This window comes from Larus michahellis, chromosome 15, assembly GCF_964199755.1.
Source record: "Larus michahellis chromosome 15, bLarMic1.1, whole genome shotgun sequence".
Lineage (NCBI taxonomy): Eukaryota > Metazoa > Chordata > Aves > Charadriiformes > Laridae > Larus > Larus michahellis.
Genome location: NC_133910.1, coordinates 5,669,343 through 5,692,973, shown reverse-complemented (window position 1 = coordinate 5,692,973; position 23,631 = coordinate 5,669,343). Strand labels below are relative to the sequence as shown.

The 23,631-nt window shown below is 48.7% G+C and overlaps 2 protein-coding genes across 2 annotated transcripts in view; both read right to left on the bottom strand.

Moving 5' to 3' along the window:
- TLR4 (toll like receptor 4) overlaps positions 1–5,358 on the bottom strand; it is a 20,591-nt gene extending 15,233 nt beyond the window's left edge. The window contains exon 1 of the mRNA XM_074608863.1: positions 5,277–5,358. The gene's annotated coding sequence lies outside the window, so the exon portion shown is untranslated. The remainder of the gene's footprint in view (positions 1–5,276) is intronic.
- Positions 451–23,631, bottom strand: LOC141751783 (uncharacterized). Its single transcript, XM_074609147.1, has 13 exons — positions 23,548–23,631; positions 22,668–22,795; positions 20,251–20,346; positions 16,785–16,831; positions 16,044–16,187; positions 9,971–10,131; positions 7,832–7,923; positions 6,902–6,916; positions 3,654–3,749; positions 2,966–3,158; positions 2,495–2,623; positions 901–1,047; positions 451–549 (listed from the first exon to the last, which is right to left on the bottom strand). Exons 1-13 carry the CDS (start codon positions 23,629–23,631, stop codon positions 451–453), a joined length of 1,431 nt encoding a protein of 476 aa, XP_074465248.1.

Genomic DNA, 23,631 nt, shown 5'->3' with positions numbered 1-23,631 from the left:
GCAAGACACTGAAATCTCTGAGTGTTTAACCTGGCCCTTTTCCAAAGTGGTGGGTATGACTCTCATTCCAATCTGCTTAGGAAGGAGTCTGAAATCCCATGGCAGGTATTGCACCCTCACCTGCTCCCTTCCTCGGGGGCTGAAGACCAGCTTAGCATCTGTTTGGTGCTTTTCACAAATAACTGACGGCTGTTTACAAAATAGGAGAGGATTACCCAAGGCAGAAGGATTGTGCAACACTCCACCCTCACCACAGCAATCAGTGGTGGAAACCAGAGGACAAAAGAAGAAAGGGCAAGTGCCCTGAATCAGGGATTCATCTCCCCCCTCACATGCGACAGGACATACTGTGACCTGCTCAAAACGATCTGGAACAAGGGCAAAGCCCAGCTGAGATCATCAGAGGTGTCTGGAGAGGACAGCAAGCAGCACAGTCCTCTCTCAGCAGTTCTAGGCCTGGAAGGAAGGGCTGGCTATGTCAGCAATCACCCCCAGCTCAATCATTTTCAGCAGCCAGTTCCTCTCAGCAGTGATACTGTGCTGAAAGAGCTGCAGGGACAAGAGAGGTAAAGTTATAGGTTATTCCTTTACAGTGCCCCTCATCCTGCCCAAAATGCACCAGATCCTGCTCAGCTCCCCTTTTCTGCAGCCCCTTGCAGGACTTCCACCGCACAGGACCCTCATCACCAAACTAGGACAGATGAAAGGCACCCTGAAGGTTCCAGCATCTGTGCCCAAGCTACTCTCTGAGAACAAAGAATGTTACAACATGTTCCCCTGGTGTGACCCAGCAGGTAACGCCAGCCACAGCTACCAGACCTCTCAGCTGCTTGACTGCCAGCCTTGTCTGGTAGGTTCCCCTACGGACAACACCTTAGTTTGAAGGGAGGCATTTTCTACCTCTTTTTTCCGTGAGTGACCCATATTGTAATAATGTATTGGCGTAGTATTGGCATGGTTGCCAGGGTAACCAAAGCCTGCAATATTGACCTCTTGGCACATACGGAGGGCTAAGTTCAAAGCAATGATTCCCGTGGTGGCATATCTCTGGGAAGGGAAAAGAGAGAACATCTGTTTAGGATTTCAGACTCATACTTTTACAATACTGACACCAGCAACACCTTTGCAGCTGGGACCAGTAGCTTCTTCCACACTCAATATAGCAAAAAAATAAAATAATAAATTAGGACAGGTGCCCGGACAGAACTCCCAAAACTCACACAAGGAGAAGCTTAGGAAAAGGCGCTGCAGAAGGTGAGGGCTCATGAACATACAGCCTCTGGGTTGATAGAGCATAGAGCTCCATGCAAATCAAAAGCTTTGAATGGAAGAAATCAGCACAATTTTAACAAATCCACATCCATGACAGAGTCTATAAGGTCTCTGCATCTCTGTCTTTTTCATGTGTCTCTTTGTGTGTATTCCCAGCTGGCGGCCCTTGTGTGATACCTCACTTTTAATCCACGTATTAAATTCCTGTCCCTGGCCTGCGTGCTACAAAACTGCCTTCTTCTCACGTAAAGCTAACATGGCCAAGTACAAAATCAAACGCTGCCTTAAAAGCCTTGCGAGTGAGCAGCACAGCCACCACGCTCGCGGGCGGCTGAACATGCTCTCGGGTCCCCCAAGCCTAACCAAACACTGCACCCCTCGCCTGAATTTGCACTTTCCAAACATTATAGCAGGGAAATGTACTTTTTTTTTTTTTTTACAGCATTGCTTCAGCAGTCAGGAGACCTGGCATCTAATCTCAACCCCAGCCTAGAGTCAGTGCACGACCTTGGACAAGGTTATTTTACCACAACAGGCCTTCAAGCTTCTCCTGCGTTTGTTGCAGATTATAAACATATCCTAGTAGTGCCTGGCAGGCTTAAATTTAATTAAAGATTGCACAGCACCATCATAAAGATCATCAGGACCAAAGACAAAGTATCATTAGTTTCATTAATGAAATAATCCTCCATCGTGCAGCGAAGGGGAAAACTGCACTCCAGAAGCAGTGGGCATAACAGCCAGCCTCAGGCCAGAGATCTGTTAGAACAGAGTGTTTTAAGAAATACCAACCAAAATTCCTCCCATTTTATTCTGGGTAATTATCAGTAATGGTCTTCAGACAGGGAAAGCACAGGAACACATATGAAAGGTCTGCTCATCACCAGAGAACCAGGTTTTCTGAGGTCTAGAACTATGGACAGAAATACAACTCTAAACAGGGATTTGAATGTAAATGGCAAGGGGTGATGGGCAGACTGGAATAAGGATAACACTGCAGTGCCCTGGCAGGCAGAGAAAAGTCTTCCTTTTCTGGGTAGGAACAGGGCTTCAAACCTGAAGCAACAGGTTATAGGAAAAGACTGCATTTACTAGGGGAAGGGAGTAGCTGGTCTAATGAAAAGGTTTCCTCTTCCCTTGCATGGCCCTGAAGCAGTAGGGTGTAAAGGGAAGACACAGAACACTGATGCTCATCTGTCTGCTCTCCAGTGTGGTATCGTACCCCACTTGACACATTCAGCTGCAGCAGTTTGTACGTCGCTTCATAGGTGACATATGGGTTGAGAATACGTAGCTGAGAGACATTCCCCCTCCACTCCCGGGGGGGCTGGCGCCAAACCCCCACCTTCGTCTGCAGGAGAAAGGCAGAGAGATACTTGAGGCACGCCCATGCACAGCAGACAGTGCCATGATAAGGACCCCTGAGTTAGCTATGGTCCACTGCTCTGCCTGGGTGCTCAGAAGGACTCAGGAGAGTTCAGAGGAACAAAGGATCTCCCAGTCTTTTCCACTCATTCCCATACACCTGTCTCCAGTGTGGCTGAGACTGGGGTCTTTCTAATTAGTGAAAAATAAGGTCTCAGGTGCATTATGCAGCTCATTAAATATCTGAAAGTTAGATAATTATTAGAGCTATTGAGTATGTCACTACAAATAACCTGGTTTCAACCTTCCCTCATGAAAGACATCTCACCTTCTTCCTTGTTTTCAGCAATACTTCCCTTAGCCAGAGGAAATCCAGGGGCTTGAATGGGACTAACACCATCAGCGTATCATTGTCACTGTTTTCCAGAAGGTTAGGCAGAGCCGATTCAGGGAAGAAGAGACGGATGCTGGTTCTCTCACCCACATCTTTCTTGTGCTCTTTTACTGGAGCATCATTTAATCTGGGAATCAAAGCCAGAATTTGTCCAGTTTCAGTATGACTTGTTTCCAACCATGGAGGCAGCCGTGTGCTGTCAGGTACACGACTGGCCGCATAAACTCACTTGAGGGCACCAACACACATTATGGCCCAACCTGTCGGTCTGGTTCCACGGTATGGGGCACCTCACACAAGCACACCATAGTGCCTCCCTCATAATAAAAAGGCAGACAGAGGTGGCAGACAACCAGTATTTTTTAGATAGGGAAGTGACGCACAGAGAAATTAAATCACTTTCTCAAGTCAGAGTGAAAATGCGTAGTCCTGGGCTTGCCTGCCACTCCACCGAGCTGGAGATGGGTCCCAGGTACAACATCTGTGAACAGGTGGTACAAATTCTTGCTCCTCCAGTGCCTGTGCTTGGCCATGAACTCCAAGAAAGTTATTTGATTACCTTAGCTGATGGATATCACTCCTCAGTCTCTGCTTAATTAAGGCTTTAGTAAGGATTCGGTACCTTACGATAACGTGGTGAGAGTCAATAATTTTCCCAAAGCGTTGGCCATGGATGGAGTAGCCATTGCTGACCACAATGCACCTTTGGCACCATAAACTGGCAAAAGAATAGATTACAAGAGATTAAGTCCTTCTCTGACAAGTGTCTCCACCGGGTTAGATCAGCATCCCCAAAGGCCTTTTTGATGTTCCCAGGTAACTCCTGGGGTGGCATCAGAGAAGCAAAGCCCTGCCTAGCAGGACTCCAGCTGTATCCTAGACAGATGGGTCTTATCTTAGTGACCATAAGGCAATTCAGTGCCATTAACATACCAGTAAAATTGTGAAGGATCTCTGGTTAGACAGAGAATACGACACTAAAGAAATGGAGAGAAAGTCAAGTGTGGATACCCAGCAGACCAGTAGCTGAGAGGGTGAACGTCTGCTTAAGGCATGCAGTGTATTGTAGAGAGAAAGAATGAGAGGCCGCAGAAAAATTCTTCTAATGAATTAGATGAAAGAAGAAGGGCCTAAATGAAAGCATTTGCCAACAGCTGCCGCAGTCTACTTTCTGCTCTCCCTGAATGCAGACAGGCAGAACTGAGGGAGGCACCCAACTTTCCAAGCCCTGGACTGTCACACTTGGGATAGAGTTAGAGCAAGAGGAAATTGATGGGATGGGGCAATACTGAGAAGAAAGATCAGGGTATGACAGAAGTTAAAGGGAGGGAGCTGTGATCTAGCAGCTTAAGTTCATCAGTACCAAAGCTGCTTGAAAGGGCATGTTTAAAAGGGAGGGAGAGAGAAACCTACTGAGAGAGGAGATGAACAGTGACAGGAGTGAGAGGCAGAGAGGGCTGTGAAGTTGAGCACTAAGAGAGAAAACTTTGAGTAGCAGCAGAAACCGTGGCTCTCTACCCAACTATCACTTCCCTCACATGCCTGCTCCCCCAACACCCTTCTCCAGCCCAGCCTTCATACTGGCCAAAGGATCCAGGCAACTCCTGCTCTGGAAGAAGCTGCAGTGTGGTAAAGGCAGAGAGAACTGGAAGACAAGAAGTGGAAGAATCATCTTCAGGGAAGATATTTGGCCCCACCACTGCCAAAGGCCAACTCTCCTTTTTCTTCTGCCCTAAAGAGAAGGTTTCATCCTTTTATAAAGTTGCAGGACACTTTACATGGGAGAGTCTGCTCAAACACCACTCTTGTCACATCCATCTCTCCAAACCTGTCCAAACTGAGGCATTTTTTTGCATAAAAGGCATGCACTTTATGACCAGTGCTACCAAGCAATCAAAGCTGGTCTGTCATACCTCACTCTGTTGGCATTTGGTAACCTCCACAATGGCTTCTGCTCCGTCCACAGGAGCATCGCTGTCAGCCTTCCCCTTTCCATCCCTCCTGGCACAGCTAGAGCCTGGAGTTAAAGCACTGCCCCCCTCCTCCGTGACCACCATCATGGACTATGACCTTTTCTCAAAAGCATGCCATCCAGTCAGTCCAGACTTCCCCTGGTGCACCCTGGTGCCCAGCTGTATTTCCATCTCCTCTGCAGCACACAAGGCTGCCCCATAAGGGGGAGGCTCTCCAGTTGCACAGTGTCCGTCCAAGACATGACAATGCTGAGGGCAGAGCATTGCAATACCTGAACTCTCCAGTCCAAAAGGCAGTTTACAGAACCACAGAACTTCTTCAAGCTCTCCTTTAAAAGGTCTGTCCATGAGTGAGCATAAGGATTTGCTGGTCAGGAAAGGCTTCCAGTGAGATTCAAACCTACCAAGAGAGATTCAGAGAGGCAGCGGTTTAGGGATGAGTGGATCAGTCAGAGCAGTATCAGACATAAGGACTAGGGCAGCTGAAGCAGGCTGCATAATGAAGAGCTTTGGAAAGCTACTGAGCTATCCTGAAGCACTTCCCAGAAATGACCCACATCTTTTAAATACAGTCCTTACTGCTGTTTCTAATCCACCTTCTGAGCAGCAGTGACAGCAAAATCTCATTTCCCTCCAGTTCTGGCCCTCCAGTTCCTCTCCCTTTTCAGTCATTCCTCTTTCTGTACACGCTCACTTATTCATCCTTTCATTGTTTATCCACAAGAGGAGAGAGGGGCAGAATTCTGGTTACATTTCCCATTTCATTTATTCTTTCACTTCGTGACAAAGCTCATGACACCCATGACAAAGCCTCGCTGCACACTGATCAGTTCCACAGCGCATCTTTGCCTCTCTGATTGTCCTTCAGAGGACATTTTACACACGCATGTGCATTGCCTCATTCTGATGGCCTGTTGACTCACTTGTAGTGATGTCAAGATGCCATTGGGCAACAGTTAGCTGAAATTACCTCTGTTTCCCTTCCTGTGTATCTGCAGGTAAACCTCAGGTTTCCAGTCTCCACACATCAGCACCCATTGAGACACTGATTCATCTCTCAACAATATTCCCCAAACAAATGAGACATAGTTAACAAACCTTCCAAGAAAAGGATTTCTCCACACAAAGCGTCTACGGCAAGCACCAAGATACTTCCTCTGAAAGAAACAGGGTTAATTTCCTGCTAGACACCGTGGCCTTCAGTGGCCTAAGAATCAGTGGTAGTTCTGGAGGTCTCTTTAAGAGGTCTACCAATGCAGGGTTTTGAGCTCCTGACCATGTTGTCCTGTCTCCCAGCTCCTGACCAATTCCGTCCTATGAACAGGATGCACCACTCCAAGAGCACATAAAGGGCTCCTTTCCACAAAGGAATTTAGGTGGAAACAGATCTCAGGAGAGCTAATGCCAAAGTTAGGTCAAGCTGTTCAGGACCTTCAATAGCTTGAGTTTTAGAAAATCATCTGCCTCAGGTGAGCCTCATTTGTTCCTCCAGATAGAGCCAGGCAATGAACAGCACTGTGGGATGTCCACAAGGCACTCTGGAAGTGACCATCATCAGCAGGGAATCTCTGCTGCAGGCTAGCCAGGGCATCTCCAGGCTCACCGACACTGCTTCATCCTGCTACTTTTTTGTCTGCCCTGCCCTCAAGTCCCTGCCAGGCAGAACACAGTCCTCCAAGTTCCCGGGGATTCACATTATTGAGTGAGCTGCTTCTCACCCAGGTTTTATCCTGGGATGGTGCTTGCCTTTTCTTTCCACAATAATGGATTGTCGCCCACCTCTAACCCAGACCAGAGTAGCACTGAGGTCAGAAAAAGAAAGGAAAAAAGGTAACTTACTCAACGTGACTTTCATGTGAGTTCATCACAGAGAAGTACAGGCTCTGCACGCACAGACCTGCAGAAGGCAATGGAGAGGCTGACACAGGTGGAGCAGCCACACAGCCACAGCGCTACAGCTGGGGCCACCCCACTGTGCAGCCCACAGGACCTCTTTCCCCTGACAGCATCTCCCGAGCCCCTGCAGCCATCAGACCTACAGACGAGCAGACCCTGTTTCAGAGTCTGGAGCCTCCAAGTGGCTGCATTTGAGTAAGCCCCTTGTTAGACATCATTAAACGGGGCCTTCTGGTGATGAACCCTAGTAAATGCAGCATCCTTTTTCCCAGCAGCTAAGGACACTCGCCTGCAAGCTCAGGCCTCACAGCGCTCCAGCAATTGCTCACATCAATCTGTAAAATGACACACAATGACAGTGCAGAGCGGGGAAGGGATTGGCTGTGGCACTCCCTGAGCTGGACAAGCCCTCGGCTCCTCACCACAGTCCCTGTGGGGCTGGCCTGAACCCAAAGCCTGGCTCCCCTTCCCTGCACCCACAGCCCTGCTGGCCATGCCCACTGCTGGGGCAAGCTCTGGAGTCCCACATCAACAGGACAGGCTCCCTCGCTCTTTTGTCTCCACAGCCATCAGCAGGTTGTTCCTTGGGATGTGACAGGGGGACTGTGAAGGCCTTCAAACAGCTCCCATTGCACAAAGTGATCCGTTATCCCACAGACAGGCAGTAGGATGCAGATGCAACACACACCATGGTGCTTGGGTATATGCCCAGAGGACAGAAGCCTTTGCTGAGGACAGCAAAGGCTCGCAACAATAAGAAGAAGTGTCCATGCAGGAGAAATCCTCCAGTCCTGACCAGGGCTGCTTCCCAGGCTGAAATCAAGAGTTTCATGCCAGAGAAAAGATGAGCCAAAAGCAGTTCCGTAACACGGACGATAGCTTGTCTGAGTGGCTCTTCACCTTGATCAAGGTGCTGTGCTGATTAGAGGATAAGCTCAGCTCACCCTGAGTGCCCTGCTTCACACAGGTGAATTTCGAACTGCGTATGCAGAACGGAAAAAGTCTTCCATCATTTGCACCCACCTAAATAAAATGACACTGGTCACATCTTGGCCATTAAGCAGCTATGACTTTTTCTGTGACAAACCAGCAGCCTTTAAATGATGGTATGAAGTTAGAATTGGGTTTCTTTTACTCTTGGAGGGAGATCACAAGCTCGTACAAGCAGCACAGGTCTCTCCTGGACCTCCTACACACACCACACAGGGGCTTTCATCAGCCGATTACTTCTGGGCTGCTACACACATACACATAACACAGGTAAACACCCACCTCTGGACCCTAATCCTGCAAAGATCGCAGCAGCATTTATCAGAGGGTGACTGCTAGACCTCCCCCACACACTGAGGAATTTAATTTGTGTATCACAGAAGCACATTAACCCTGCTCCAGCCTCCCACAGCCCTGTGCACACATATCACATAGGATGCAGGCCTTGCACGGTGTTTGCAAATATTAACCCTTTTGAAAGAAGTTATTCCTTCTCCACCCTTGCTGCAGAGGAGAGAATTCATTTTACAATTGTGCAAAAAACCAAGATGATCTTCACACTTTGGGAAAAAAGTGCCCTTTAAATGCTTTTCTACTCTCCACATCCCCAAAGACATCCAAGATGACTTGATTTCTTAAAAATACACCCAAAACAGGCCCAGATAAAGCCTCTCTGAAGAAGCCCAGCTTTGCTAGTGACAAATGCTGGTGCAAGGCCTGTGTGCAGGAGAGCTGCACATGGTGGGGCCATTTGCAGGACGGGAACACAACTGCTGGAGCAACACACAGATAAAGGGGGGACCCAGTGACCAGGGACTGTGCTCCTGTTGCTGATGCCCATGTGTTGGGAGCACAAGTCCCCCCGATCTCAGGCTGTGGAGACACCTAGGGCTGCACGTGTCTGATTTAAATAAACTTGTCTTCTCCCTCCCTTCTTTTGTCACTTCCCATTTTTGGGGTCTCTCCAATGAAGACATCAGTGGCCAGGAGGGTCCTCTCCTTCTGTAGAGCCTCAGCCCAGCAAGGCCCTAGCACAGGGAGACACAGCGGCGAGCGCTGACTGGGAGAGAGCAGGGCTCAGCACACAGTGAGGTTTTCTTACCCACACAGAGCCGCATCACCAGCTTTTTCCAATGGAAGAAGGCAAAGAAGAGTCTCCCTGCTGCGGATCTGGCGTTCATGCTGTCTCCATGCACAACCTGCAGAACAGTGGAGATGACACAAGTCAAAACCAGGGCTGATAAGCTTTTGCCTGGCACTTTTGCAGAGACAGACAGGCTGGGCACTTGTCCTGCAAGCCTAGAATTCCCAATGCCATGCCTCTGTCCCTACAGCGTTGGTCCCCTCCACTCTCTGTCTGTTGACCCACAATACTCTCATGCACAGAGAAGAGAGGCCGCGTTGGGTCAAGCCCTTCTCTCACTGTTTTGCTGGGTGCTGGAGGCAACAGGTAAGTCCTCAAACTCCCTGCCACCACAAGCAGGTCTCACTCATACCCTGAGCACCAGAAGCAGTCTCTGAATCAGGAACAGCAACCAAGATCAGCGCAGCTCATCCCACCACCTGCACAGGACCCATGGTCACAGCTAGCATATCCAGTAAGCACTGGAGGCACCTAACCGCTTTCCGGGGGATGTTTCCTTCTCACAGCCCCACAATTTGTTCCTCTGAGAAGGGAAAAGAGAGTCCGCAAAGTGCTGCTTTGACTGCCAAGCAATAAAGTCCTGTGATCAATTCTCGTAAGCCATGGAGTTTGTAGTGTTTAGGTGTCTGAGTTTGACTGACAGCCTTAATTATATAGGGACAGCATCACAGCTCAAAGAGACGATTGCTGGTTCAGGCTGGTGAAAAACAGGAATAATATGCTCCTCTTTTAGAGGGATGGTGCAGAAAGTGAGCACTCAGCGTACCCACCTGATGGTGATCATCTAATTATCCTCAATGAGCTAGACACAAATCCCAGCTCAGTGGGGGAAGTGCTCTGTGATGCTCTCAATCCACCCTCTTCCCCTTATACCCTGGCCTGGAAAAAGACCTTTGCAAGGCTGATTAACCCATCCAAGCAGCTCCTTCTGCTCACTGCCACCCAGCTGGAGCCCCACTGCCCTCTGAAACCCAGGGCTGGCAGCTGCTGGTTCCAGCGACCCTTCAGCTGTGGGCAGCACCTGCCGGCCTTAAAGGGGAAGCGCTGGTAGTCTGGGGTGCTTTGGCAAGGCAGGGTGTTTTTCTGGGTGGATGGATCTAATTTAGGGGAAACATTTAAGGGAAACACTGGGAGCATTTTCCAGAAAGATCTTAAGACAGGGGTGTAGGATGAGGTAGCTTATCTCTTCTGGCCTCACACCTACTGTAGGCTTGAGTGGGTACCCTTCGGAAGTTGCTTTCTTTGCTTAAAAATACAAGGAAGGAAGGAGTTCTCTTACCATTTTTCCTGCGGGAAAACCTTGCAGGCTCACACTGTGCTTTTGCTTATAAATGGGGTCTCCCTTTCTCCTGCTCTACCAAACTTTGCAGGCAAAACTAGGTGCAATGTTTTTGGTCCCTAACTAGATTTAGGGAGAAAACCTTCAGGTCTGAGCAGCAATTTTGTACTTGCAACTTCCCATCCCTCTCATCTCTCCCTGGAGTTAACGTTGGCCTGGCACATGTAGGAGTTTCTTGCTGTTTTCTTCTGCTGTGCTTTCCCTGGGGGCAAGCTAAAGCCAAGGGAGAGCAGGTACAAGGAGTCCCATAATCAAATACAGCAACCACAGGGGATTAATTTAACATTTTGCTCTCAAGTGAAGGAAAGAGGCAGGGCCAAGGTAGGTAGAAGATCCTATTTCCTTCTTATTCTCAAGACACGATTATCTGAAACCAAGCCATTCCATCTGTCCTGCACACAGACTGGAGCGGGAGATGGAGGACAAGCAGTTTGAGGAAAGATCTCTTGTTCCTTGACAGAAACGTAGCTGGACTTTTTCACGCAGCTGGGGCTTTCACCAGCATCTCCCTCCTTGCATTGAGCAAAATAGTCCCAAAAGCCTGCATGCATATACGCACTCATTCATGCAAAATACATCCTGGCTGCCAAAGGGCTTCATTTGCCCATTTCTACTTCTCTCGAGTATTTTAGGATTCTTTTCACAGAGGCTTTTTATTTTTCTGTGTGATTTTTTTTTCCTCCCTTCCATTTTAATTAAAGTATTTGTCTCCACAGCAGGAAATGTAAACTATGCAGCAGGCAATCTTGATATATATTTTAAAAGAGGAAAAATTATTTAGCAAAGCTATTATCTTCAGATATGCACAGAAGCAATCACTAGGCCTATTCCTAGAAGCCAGAAAAAAATCAAAGAAAAAAAAAAAGGAAAAGAAGGATGCTGCTCCTTTAAAAACTAGAAAAAAAGTGATGAACAAGTTTTTAATTCTGTGCCTAGAAATGAAGGGTCAGATTTTTGGCACAGAAAAAGCCATTTCTCTTAGCAAAATGCAGGAGCTTTTCCCTAAGAAACAGCAAGAGCTGAGGAGCAGCTGAATTCTTTGAAAATCTGCTGCTCAGTATTATCACTGAAGAAGGGCTGGCTGCTAAAGCACTAGTGAAAACCTCGTTTTGTCTAAGTTTAATTGGGAGCTGAGTGCTGTTGGAGATGTGGTCTGGGTTGTGTGTGCCGACTATATCCTGGGTTTGGAAGTCAGCCCTCAGTGCCTGTGCTGTATGCTGTTCTTGGCTGCACAGGTGATCCGAAGGGGAAGGAGCCAATTTACTACTCCGTGCCTCAGTTTCTCCATTTGCAAAATGGAGATTATCACAGTTCAGGCTACAAGCCTAAAATCATTGGCACAGAGCAGCTACGATGAGTCACTGCAGCAGACCAACAATAACACAAAAATACCTAAAGAGTTGAAGCACTCTCCATTCTTCAGAGAGCAATTGATTAGTTGAGCTATACTGTGATTTTTGTCCATCAGAGACTGCAAACTTGAAAAAAAAACAGCCTAGAAAATGAGAGTGCATTCTTGCTCATTCTTTTTCCCTCTTCCCACACCATTCCCAGCCTCTGCCTCCCCTGCTCCAGAAAAAAAAAAAAAATTAAAAATCATCTTCTCTAAATATTGTTTCTCTCACATCAGCCCAGCAGGAGAGGCAGAAATCAAATTATAACCACTGAAATAACCATCAGCGCTTAGTGCCAGGAGGGTGGGTGTAGGCACTGGAACATTTTGCTTTAGGTTTCCAAAAAAAAATAATAAAATCCATCTTTATTAAAATAAACAAGTGCAAAAGAAGAAAGAGAAAGAAAATCAATCAGCTGCATTTACAACAGGGAGATATCAAGCAAAGAGTGCTCCATCCAGAGAGACGAATAAGAGCTGCAGGAACCAGACCCCTTCTGTCCTTCTCTGTTGGAAGAGGTTTATTTTCCCTCCTCTCCTGATTCTGTGCTTTCTCTCCTGCATATATGTCTTGTTGCTTATGGAAAAGTCCTAGAGAGAGAACTTTTTCCTATGAGGACAACAGGAGGCAGAAAAGCAGAGCTATCCACCTTGTATCCACCAGATAATTCCAGACAACTTCTATGAAGGGGATCACGCTGGTTTTGATACCTACAGGATCTGGCAATAATTTGGGCAGAACTTGCTGTGTTTATACCTCTTCAATTCTTTGTAGATAAGAAGAGATACATATCAGGATTCTCACATCCAGATATTTTTACAGAGTTTCTCTCCTGCAGGGATTATTTCAGGAAAAAGCATGTGCTACATGGAAATGCTGTTGCAGCCTTTCTTTTCATCTCTACAGCTCTCCCTGGTTTTTGGCTAGAGGACCAGTAACTTCAGGAACCAGCAAACTAACAAATTTGCTCGCTCTCTTCCAAAATCCATCTGCCAGCCAGCAGGATATTATCACACCAAACCTGCATCAGGCCTTGATTCTGACCAGTGTGTTATCTGAAGACCATCTCTGCCTGTGCAAGCTCAGGAGGTGAAGGCAGACAACATGGCAGCAGCAGGGTCTGAGCAAGGGGCAGATTTTCTCAGTGCACCCAGATGGATGCATTTGGTGCACATTGGTCTACAGGTGCTACTGCCCAAAGTAGCCCTAGACCTGTCTTGTTGCCTGGCTGAGCACAGCCAGTATCGTTGGGAAGGCTTTTTTGGGCCTATGCAGAGAAGGGGAATGGTGTCAGGCATGCCAAGACCAGGGACCCCCCCACGTATAGCTGTGAGGAACCACTGCACGAAGCAGCTACTGTGCATTTTGGAAGATGCCAGCTCATGAGCACACACTCAGGCCCACGTTGCAGCACTACATGTACTTGTGTCCAAGCAGCCAGCAGCTTGGACCCAAGGCTTTGTCCTAGTTGGGGACAGCAGAGCACTGGGCATCACCACCCCCCAAACCTCCTGCCACACCTTGTCCCTGGAAAGCCGCCGCACCTGCAGCAGCTTCGCTTCCTTGGAGGGGTTAAAAATCCAGTTGAGTTGCAGAGGAGGCTGAGGCGGTTTTGCGCTCCTGCAGTGCCATCATGTGCTTTAGGTACGCACTGCAGAGACATTCCTGGCTGACAAAACTTGCAGGGGCCAAGGAGGCAGAGGAGCTGGTGAGCAAAACCTCAGTGTCCCTGGGTGTCCCTGGAGGTGGCATGTCCCAGCTCCCGGCACTGACCACCCAGGAAGGTCTTGTGGCCACCACCACACCATGCACACGCACACCAAGAGGCAGACACAGGGGAGCCCCATGCCATGATGCTCTCTGGGCAACCAAATGTTTCAGCAATTTCAATGCCCTTCAGTACAGCACTACAGGACTGAAATCAGGCCCACGTCCCACAGGGCCATTGTAGGCTACAGAGATCTCAGAGGGGAACCGCAAAGGGTCCCCCAGGAAAGGAGCCATGGAGTGGAAAATGGGGATTTTGCCCTCTGTATCGCCTGGAAAATTCCCCACCCTGGACATTTCCCAATAGGCTCTTCTTGCTGCTTAACAAACCCTGCTCCAGCCATGGCAGGTCCTCAGCTCCTGTCAGCGGGCGCTGTGCCACATTGTTAAGTGAAGCCATGGGAGAGTGCGCTCATTAACAACGCCGGCAAACAATGTCATGATGCCATGACAGCACCTGCTGTGACAGCACCTACGATGACAGGACAGCTGCAAAGTGCCCCGATCAGTGATGGCAGCAGTGACTGGCAAACACAACACGGTCTTCTGCCACCTCAGGGGACCTGGGAAGGCAACGTCCAGCAGCAGAGCTGTGGGACAGAGGAGCCCTGCACCGTGCAGAGCGTGGGGGGGGCAGGGCACATGGTTGGCAGCACTCGGGGCCACTTGTGTCACTGCATTCCCTTTGCTTGCTGCTGTGTGGTGCCCTGGTGGGAAAAGGCACCTTGGGATGCTGCAGCCATGTCTCTCAGGAGCATCTCCCCTGCGGTCAGCAGGGGTCCTGCCCCTCCACAGGGCTATCACTGTGCTGCAAGGCCTATTGCCCCTTCCCATTCCCCTAGTCTCCTCCAAGGCACCTCTCCAAATGAAACCCGCCTTCAGCCCTCATGTTTTCTCCCATTGCTCTAATGCCAGCTTTCCATCCCAAAGCTTTGGCAATTCATCTTGCCCTCCACAGCTCCGGCCTTTCTTCCCCCTGAGCCTCAGACAAGCAGCAAAATATGCAAGCAAGGCCTGGAGCCTAACCGAGCCCTAGCCTATTCTGCAAGGAAAAAATGAGGTATTGCATGGGAAAAATGAGCGACTGTGAGAGAAAAATGACTGATTGCAAGGGAAAAATGAGCTAATGCAAGAAAACCCTAACCATTCGGGGCAGAAGCCCCGCAGGGCAGATAGAAGGGGATGGATCTACATGTGCTGTCAGGCTCAGGGAGAGACAATGGCTCTCAGAGCCCTGGGGGATCCACACACTTTCCCACATCTCCCTGGCTTGTGGTCCAGCCTGACTCAAGCAGAGGGGAAGATGTGCACGTCAGGAGGCCCCAGTTTCCCCTCCAGTGCCACCAGTTCTGGAGCTAGAGCCCAAAGCAGAGACTGTCCCAGTGAGCGCTGAGCACCTGGGAGGACACACCGGGAGGAAATGGACGGAGAGCAATGAGAGGAAAAGCCTTCCAGGGCTTGTTGTGCTTGTGCCTGGCAAAGAAGGCTGCGGCCGGGTCCAGGCCTGCACACTCAGGGGTGAAAAGCAGATGCTGTGAGCAGCAGCACTGGGGGGACAGGCACGGTGGCAGCACGGGGCACTCCTGGCTTCACGGAAACAAATCCGGCTCTTGCACTCCCCAAGAAAACAAAAATAAAAGAAATAAAGTCAAAAAATTTTAAAAAGCACCAGAGGGGAAGAAAGCGGAGCAGTCTGAGAGCGGCTGGGGCGCACAATGCAGGGCACACCGCTGGCTAGCTGCACCAGGGCCTGGGCTGTGAAACCAACTGCTGAAATAGCCATGGCCTGAAATAGCTTTTCTGTGGTGAAAAGGAGGAAAACGAGGCCTGGTGTGAGGCGACGGCAGGCAGCAGCACAGGGGCTCCTCCGCCAGGCCCCTGCTTTTTCCTCCTGCCCTGTCAGCCTGGGCAGCCATGTGGAAGGGGACCCCTGCCCAAAGGCAGGCGGGCCCTGTCCCCACACACGCCGCGGAGGCCTCCCCCATGTCACCAGGTCCCCCTGTGACCACACACTGTGGAGGACTCCCCTGTGCTACCAGGTCCCCCTGTCCCCACACCCCGCAGAGGCTTCCCCCATGCTGCCAGGTCCCTGCCTTCGTCCTCGCTGGGACTGCTCTCAGTGAGGGGTTTGCATTGGAGTCCCCTGCACCAGGCCAGCCTGCAGCAGCTTTAACACTTCAGGGCTGGAAGGAGCCCTTGTCTTTCCTCACCAGCCAGCTCACATCCAGCTGCCCTTAGTCACGGTGGCCTTTGTGTCCCCAGAGCGACAGCCCCCCTCCAGGCATGCCACAGCTGTGAGGCACTGAGCAGGCCCCATGAGCCTGGCAGCCATTTTTAGCCCCTGCCTGCACACCATGCAGGCCCGTCTCCATTTCCCTGCCCTTATCGGGCACCACAGATGCTGGGGAGGCACGGCCATGGGGGGAACAAAACGGGGCCACCACTCTGCTTTGAATCCCAGCCCTGTCCCGGCTGCCAGCCATCTTCACCCCGAGCCAGTGGCACCTACCATACCACGGGCCCCCTGTACGCTCCCGGGGCTGGGGATGAAATCCCTGGAGCTGATGAAACCAGTCCACAGAAGCGGGTGGCTGGGGGGGTTTGTTTTCCTGGGAAGCTGCTTTTTCAGGCTGGGTACCCAGCACAGTGTTCCCTGGAAAGGAGAGGGTAAAGGGGTGACTCGCCGCCCCACCACAACGCCCGGCGGAGACGAGGAGGGGTGAGGTGGGATGTCAGGGGACGGTGTTCCCGTGGAGAAACTCAGCCCAAAACTTTCCTCTGTGAAACCTTTTTTCCTCAGAAGTTTTGACTTTTTAATCCAACTAACAAGGAAACGAACTATTTAGGCTGAAAGTGTTAGAATTAGCTTTGGCGATGCCCCCACCTCCGCACCCAATATATTCCTGGTTCACCCTCACACGACAGCTCTCTAGCTGGACTGCCTTCACTGCAATACGTGGCTTTGGCTGGCCAGGTTCAGTTATTACTTTTTAATGAAAAAAAAAGATATTGGGTAGAAAGTATGTTCTTCGCAAACAAATAATGAAATCAAGGATCTGCCCCAACCAGATTCTGACAAAAATTTCTGCTCAGAGGAAATTTATGCCAGCATAAATGGATGAAAAAAGTTATTAGAGCGGAATCACAATATTTTACATTCATTTTATAGCAATCTAAATGACAGCAAAAACATAAGCAAAATTAGAGGCGTTCATACATTTTCATTTCTTTCCTCTTTGCATTTCCTCACCTTTCCTAGCCTGCTCCATCTGGAGGCATGTTTCCAGCCAGGCATGCCTGGCAAGGAGTCAAGGGCAGAGGGACGCCCTCAGACCAGTGTCCAGGGCTGATTTTGGGTAACAAGAGAGAAAGAAAAGCAAGATCTATTTAACCTTACACTCTTTGTTAAAGCTGTATAGAAAAGCATTGTGGTAGAGAGGACTCTGACACTGTCCATCCCACGGACACCCTTAACATGTGCCTTCTAATGCTGTGAGCCAAAAACTTCCTACAGCCAACTATTCTCTCAGTCCCTTTTCTACATAAGCATATGTTTAATTTGAAATCACGTTGACAACAGTAGGATGCAAGCGGTTCTGCTTAGATGCTCTCCTGATGTGGGTGTCTAGCTACCGATCAGCCCTATCCCTCTTCCTTCCCCCACTTTGAGTCACACTTCCCAAATTTTTTTGCCGGCGGTGGTGTCTATTTTAATAGATGGGAAAGAGATGTCTCTTCAGACTTACTGTGCTGCAGTCAGCAACCACCTAGCTAGGAGTTGCTGGATTGCTGTTTTCTAATTACCCCTTGCATACCCAAATACCTTGCAGGCGGTGGCACAGTGGGAAGAGGCTGGTTTTCAGGTTCTCCCCATGCCTGGAAAGGCAGCAGGCAGCCCCATGTCTGCTCAGCATCCACTACTCCCACAAGGGCCAAGCCTGTTGCAGTGTTTTGGCCCAGAGGCAGAGAAAACCCATCTTTGATTAGAGATAAGCAGGATGTTTTCCGTTCAGAACTTCCAAGGAGATATTAGACAGGATCAATGGAGCAAACTTCTCTTTAAACAACCATCTGCAGAAGACAGAGATCCAGAGTTAAGAGGGAAATGAGCTGTCTGACACAAAAGTACTGTCCTTTGATTTCATCTTATCCCTATGCCAAAGCAACCAGCCCTTAGGAGTATAACGTGCTTTGGCGCTTACGGAAACAGCGTTCTGCGGTCTGGAGGCTTTGCACAGAAGCTGGGGGAAACTCTGTTTTGCCCTAGAGCAGATGCATGTCAGCAAGGAGGGGGGAGGTCTGAAGTGGCAGTTTGCCATCACGTACCAGCTCCGGGAGGCGATGGGCGCTGCTCCTAATTGCACTGACCCCTCTTGAAAGCAGGTTAAGCCCTTCCTGTACAAGTGGGAGCTTGTGTTTCACGTATTTACACAGGATGCCTGCAGGAGGGCCAAAACAAATCACCAGAGCAGACAGAGCTTGAGGGCTCTGCCAGATATCTCCTGGTAAATTGAGTTATGATGCTGCATGACCCTTGTGTCTGCTGGACGCTGCCGTCCCACCACAACCGGCCGATCCCACTGCAGATATCTGCTGGAGCCCTCGCTCCCCACACTCCACCAGGAGAGGCAGAGGAGGAGGCACGAAGGCACCGCATGCGAGCTGCCAGCCACCCACTTGCGTCTGCCAAACTTCCCAGCCCGCTCCCCCAGCCCAGATGAATAGTGTAGGTTTGGTCACGCCACCGAGGAGCGTCACCGCTTCAAATCATGAGACTGACTTAAAAATAATAAATGGTGATGAGTGAAAAATGCTCGCTTCCTCTTCATCTCTCTGGGGTTTAGGAGGGTTTTTGCAAGCCTTTGGAACTCCGGTTTTCAGGTTTTCCTGTGATGGCTCAAAGTTTGTGTTTGCTTTGGTGAAGCCTTATGACTCTTGTAATTAAAAGGTCCCAAAAACAGGACTTAGAAGTTAATAAAACAAACGAACAAAAATTCCAGATATTACTGTATTTGCAATAAAGCCCACCAGAACAGGCTACAGTAAAAGGAGCTCTTTGGTTAAGCAGTTTTTTTGCCTGTGTATTTACAGGATTTACTGAGGTGCAGGAGCAATGGACATAAACCGACATGGTGACAGGGATGTGTTTTTTAAGTTCTGTAAGTAATTCGTATAACTTCAGCGGAGGGTCTTGCTTTCTGTGCCATCCCCTTTCCACAGCAGCTGCATCAGCTGAACTGGTGGCTGCCACCAGCATTCCCTTATGCATTTGCAAACAGACCGTAATACAGGTAAGGCCTCTGGCTCCCCTCCAAGTTCACCACTGTAGGTACCAGAGGCAGAAGGTATCCGTGGGCACAGGCAAGCTGACATGCCCTGTGAAATCAGACTGTCCACTGCAGACTTACCAATTCTGGTCTCTGTTAGCCCAGGCTTCTCTATGCCGCTCCCTGTTTTGTGAGCCAGACATGTCCAAGGGATGAGAGTTGAAGGGAGAATGATTTTTCACTGTCTTTTTAATGCAAGAACCGGGAACATCGAGTTAAATTAGTAGGCGATATGCTGAAAACAAAATAAGATATACAGCTTCACACGGGAGAACTATGGGACTATCTGAGTGAAGATTTTGTGGATGCTCAAAGTTTGCATAACTTTAAAAAATGACTAGGCAAGCTCGTGGAAGAAAATTCCAGTCAGAGCTAGAAACCACAAAGATCTCCCTGGGCTGCAGACTGCTGGAGGCTGCTAGAGAAACAGCACTCTCTGATTGACCTATTCCTATACATTTCCCAAAGCACTCGCTGTTGGTCACTGCTGGAGACAGAATACTTGGCTGAATGCACTTGCGCTCTGACCTAGCCTGGTCATTCTTTTTCTTTATTTATACTAGTGTATCAGCACTTGAGCGAGGCAGGATCTGTGCCATTGAGAAGCTGTTTTCCTGTTTCGTGAAAAAAAAAAAATTAATCCTCCTCTGAAGCCTCAGTCTCATCAGGAATCAGTGTGGGACCCTGGGATGGCAAGTCAAGGGTCCAATGACTGACTGAGTAGGAACAGTCCCAAAACCACTAGCAGGGCTTTATTAATAGACAGCACTGTCAGGTAGCTTGGATGGAAAAACACATTCCTGCTATCAGCTCCAAAGGCTCAGCCTGGCAAAGAGTGTGACTGCAGATTGCGAGTGTCTGTTTCCTTTTCTTTGTTTCCTTGTTGTCTTTTTTAAAACAATCTGCCAATTCATCATTAAGAAATTAAATATTTTATAGCTGCTGTGATGCTGATGACAGGTGCCAGATTGATTGGTTCTGGCAGAGGAAATTTGCTGCTCATTTCTTCCCTTTGCAGCAATAAGTTATGTACACAGGGGTAGAAAGAGGGAAGAGCTGAAGTCTCCAAGCTGTCCAGATCTGACCCAATAAAGAGTTTAAAAATAGGTACAATCTGGAAACGTTTTGGTGCCAACAACAACAACAAAAAAAAAAGCCCAGCAAGAGTAGCTGCTTTTGCTAGTCCTTTACACAGCAGGTGGAAGGGGAGAGTCGTTGGCAGGGTTAGCAGAGGTGTCAAGGTTGCCCTGACTTACAGGACCCACAGGACAGTGCTGTTTCAAACCAGCCACAGCACTCCAAAAGGAATAATCATATAATTGAGCCACAGACCTTGAGCTTTGTTCTGGCCTCTGCCACTGACTTCTCATGCAGCCCTGAGTAACTCACTTCATCTCTGTCCCGGGGAAGTTAATACACCTGTCTTTTCCAGACTGGCCTATTTTAGACAGTTTCTGATCAGGAATGAGCTTATCTGCACAGCATCTGCCACACCAGGGAGGCATCGGCTGGCGTGGCCCAGCAAACCTCCCCTTCCCACATGCAACCTGCCTGCTCTCCCCACAGCCCCACCCTGAACGGACCCCATCTCATGTCCTGGGAGAAAAGGGATTTGGTAAGTCTGGCCCATCTTTGATCGCCTCCGCTGCCTCCTCCTCCACCGCCTTTCCATAAGCCAAGTTCCCCTGGGGCAACCTGGTTTATACGGCACTCGGCTGAGGAGACAGACGAGACACATTCCCAGAGATGACACTAACAAGATTTACTACGTGACTAAGGCTTGCAATCGGTGGTGATAACTAGAGAATTACCCTGATAAATATTTGATATGATTTGGAGAGTAATAATAGATTTTTCTTGCCCACGATTTCCATCAGGAAGAAGCAAGGGGAAAGAGCTGCTGAAAAGGGGAATGTAATTGTGGCATCCATCTTTCTGGCTGAGGTTACCTGTCCTTCGCAATAGATCAGTGGGGAATAGGGCAGGGGGGTCGTGGAGGGGCAGAAGGTGACAGGGCATCCCTCAGCCCCACCGCATTGAAGGTCTGCGGCTTTGGAAGGGTTGAGTGTGTGACTCCGTGTGTGTGTGTGTGTGACAAGTCAAACTGAAAGATGGAGGGGAAAAAAGAAAGGGAGGCCAGAGAAAGAAAATAAGATGGAAAGTTCCAGGGCAGCAAAGGAAAAAGGGCCAGGCTGGTGATGGGGAGGGAGGGCTGGGGTGCAAAGGGAGATTTCTCTGTGCTGTTGGACGTGAAAGGACACGAGGGCTGGCTGCTGCCGCAAAGGCAGAGCGTCCTTTTGTTAACCGTCTCAGGGTGCATGTCGGTGGGCAGGTGTGAGCAGTCTGCCTGTCACTCCACTATGCCCCCAGCCCCCACTGGGCTGGAAGAAGAAGTGGTGCTGGTGTTAGCTGGCCCTCGTCTCAGGCTGCAGGGAAACCTCATCACCTGTAAGCTGCATCTTTTCTTTAACGAGAGCACCCCAACACCACCAAATTCCAATAGGATTTCAACGCATCAAAGCCAAGATATTTTGTTGACATGTAGCTCAGAGCAGCAAATATCTCTGTTGGAGAAGGTCAGAGCAGCCAGTGACACACAACATGGTGTTGAAGAGTATGAAAGCAAATCTTCCCTTTTTCCCACTGGCACAGGACGGTCTCAGAGACCCCGCAGTTTTTGCTGTCTTTTGGTATCACGGGCAGCAGGACCGCAGTGCCATCCCGGTGCCACAGGTCTCCCAGCAGACCCTCCGCAAAGGCCAATAAATGGCACGTAAAGGTTCAGTTTCCATCTTGCTGCCTAAGACTGTTGGTAAGTTTTCATTTCTGAGAAATCCCATTTCCTCACGCTGTCATTCCCACAACAGGACTCTCCAGCTAAGGAGCTGGGTTACCCAACACAGCAGTCCAGTACAGAGCCCCCTCTCCCGGCTCTGCCACCAACCCGCTGTGACACAGAAAGCAAGTCACTTCACCCCTCCATGCCTTCATTTTCTTTCTGGTGCTTCATCTCCCTGAAGTACCTGTCCCCGTTGAAGCAGAGGTTTGACAGTGCCTAGCAGAGCCAGATCTTTGGTTTCCAACAGGATATAAATCGATGTGTCCTGATTTCCCAAGAAGCTGTCACTGGTGGGAGCAGCAGAAGCTCTCTGCCTCTGAAACACTGGGCCTCCTTTCACTTTGGTGCCCAATTTGAGGCCTCTGACAGTAAGCGTTCACCTCATTCTTTATTCCCGTCCTTATTTTGCACTCAAGTCATTACTCAGGCTGCATTCAGTGGCATTAGCTAAAGGAGATTTTAAGCTAATGCAGAGAAAGCAAGTGAGAACAAAGATCACAGCAAGGAAAGTGGTACTTTGGCATGTTCACATAACAGCCACTCCGTCAGGTGGAACATGACAGTTATTGTAGGAATCTCTTCATAAACCCTAATACACACTCAATTATATACTCTTAAGATTCCCTTTTTGTTCCATGTCATTCATCTAAAGAAGTGTCAAATGAAGAAAGGCAATAATCCACAGAGACCCCAATTCATTTTATCCACATACTCAGGGATAGTTATTAATAGCAGAGCTGCTGGTTAATTGCACGTGTCCTGTTACAGGAGATCAATCACACATAGAAGAGCTTGAAAACAACTTAGTGTCATTTTACACAGAACTGTTTAGTCAGGGCTACACTCCTGTCCTTGCTGGACTCGTACAACCTTTCGTGAGGGTTAAGATTTGCTGGGGATGAACCATCCTACAAACTCCCTGAGTTTACAGCTCCCTCTGGTCTGTCTGCACAAGCCAGTGTTATACTTTTGGGCTGTAGCATAGACACACTCCGAGGGGCCAGGGCTTGCAATGTTGATATGCACAGCCTTGATGTCTTCCTTATCAAAAGATAACAGGAGGAAAAAGCCAAAGGGCTTCTCCTCTGCCAGAGGCTGCGGACAACATGGTTGTCTCTTCTGCAAGCCAGCAGCAGCAGGAGGGGGAAAGGGAATGTGCAGCACATAACAAACAAAACTAACCACTCTGCTATTGATAAATCACCCATCCTTTATTTAGGATCCCATAAAGTTCCTAGGCAGGGATAGGGATCTTGTCGCATGAGATGCAGCACACACATATGAATAAGACTTCAGGCTCTCCTAAATATTTTCTTTTTTAAAAAATGTAAATAATAATTTTTTTAAAAAAATATAAATAATAGTAACTCCACAATGAAATCAGATGTGGAAAAGAGGATGAGAGAAGCCCCATCAAAGACAAACTCCATTTCCACCTTTCATCTGTGTCACCAAATCCTACTCCAGTTTCCATCACTTCCAGCTCCCAACAGTCTTTACCAGGGCTCCTGAAATGAACAACAACGACTTCCATCATCACATCGTAAAGGTTAATCTCCCCTTCAAGCGATCATCTTCATAAGAATGACGAGTTTAATTTTAAGGGATAGGTCCTAGACAATAAAGCTACAACTTACTTACACTGCTGTGCTGAACAGATTCACACAAACAAGGCTCTGTCTCTGATGATGGATTCATTCAAATCCAGAGAGCTGGAGTCGAAAGAAAAATTTGATAAAGCCTTCTTGACTTTTTCCTTTTCTGCCCATTAAGTTGTTGCCAGATGCCTTAATTAGATATTGTTAATAAGAATGTTATTAAAAACGTAACATACAAATTAAACCTACTCCATGCTTCATCTCATTTGGCCAGTAAGGTAATTCTACCCAACTCTGTTCTCTAGAGGGTTCTGCTTTATCTGTTCTCCTCAT

What these genes read in the sequence shown, in the direction of transcription:
- LOC141751783 (XM_074609147.1), bottom strand. Translation starts at nt 23,631, where the DNA reads ATGAGGAGAACAGATAAAGCAGAACCCTCTAGAGAACAGAGTTGGGTA. An exon ending in TGCTGAAAACAAGGAAGAAG is followed by an intron (nt 2,624 to 2,965) that starts GTGAGATGTCTT and finishes TTTCTCCTGCAG; the next exon opens with ACGAAGGTGGGGGTTTGGCG. An exon ending in GTCACTCACGGAAAAAAGAG is followed by an intron (nt 550 to 900) that starts GTAGAAAATGCC and finishes TTGTCCCTGCAG; the next exon opens with CTCTTTCAGCACAGTATCAC.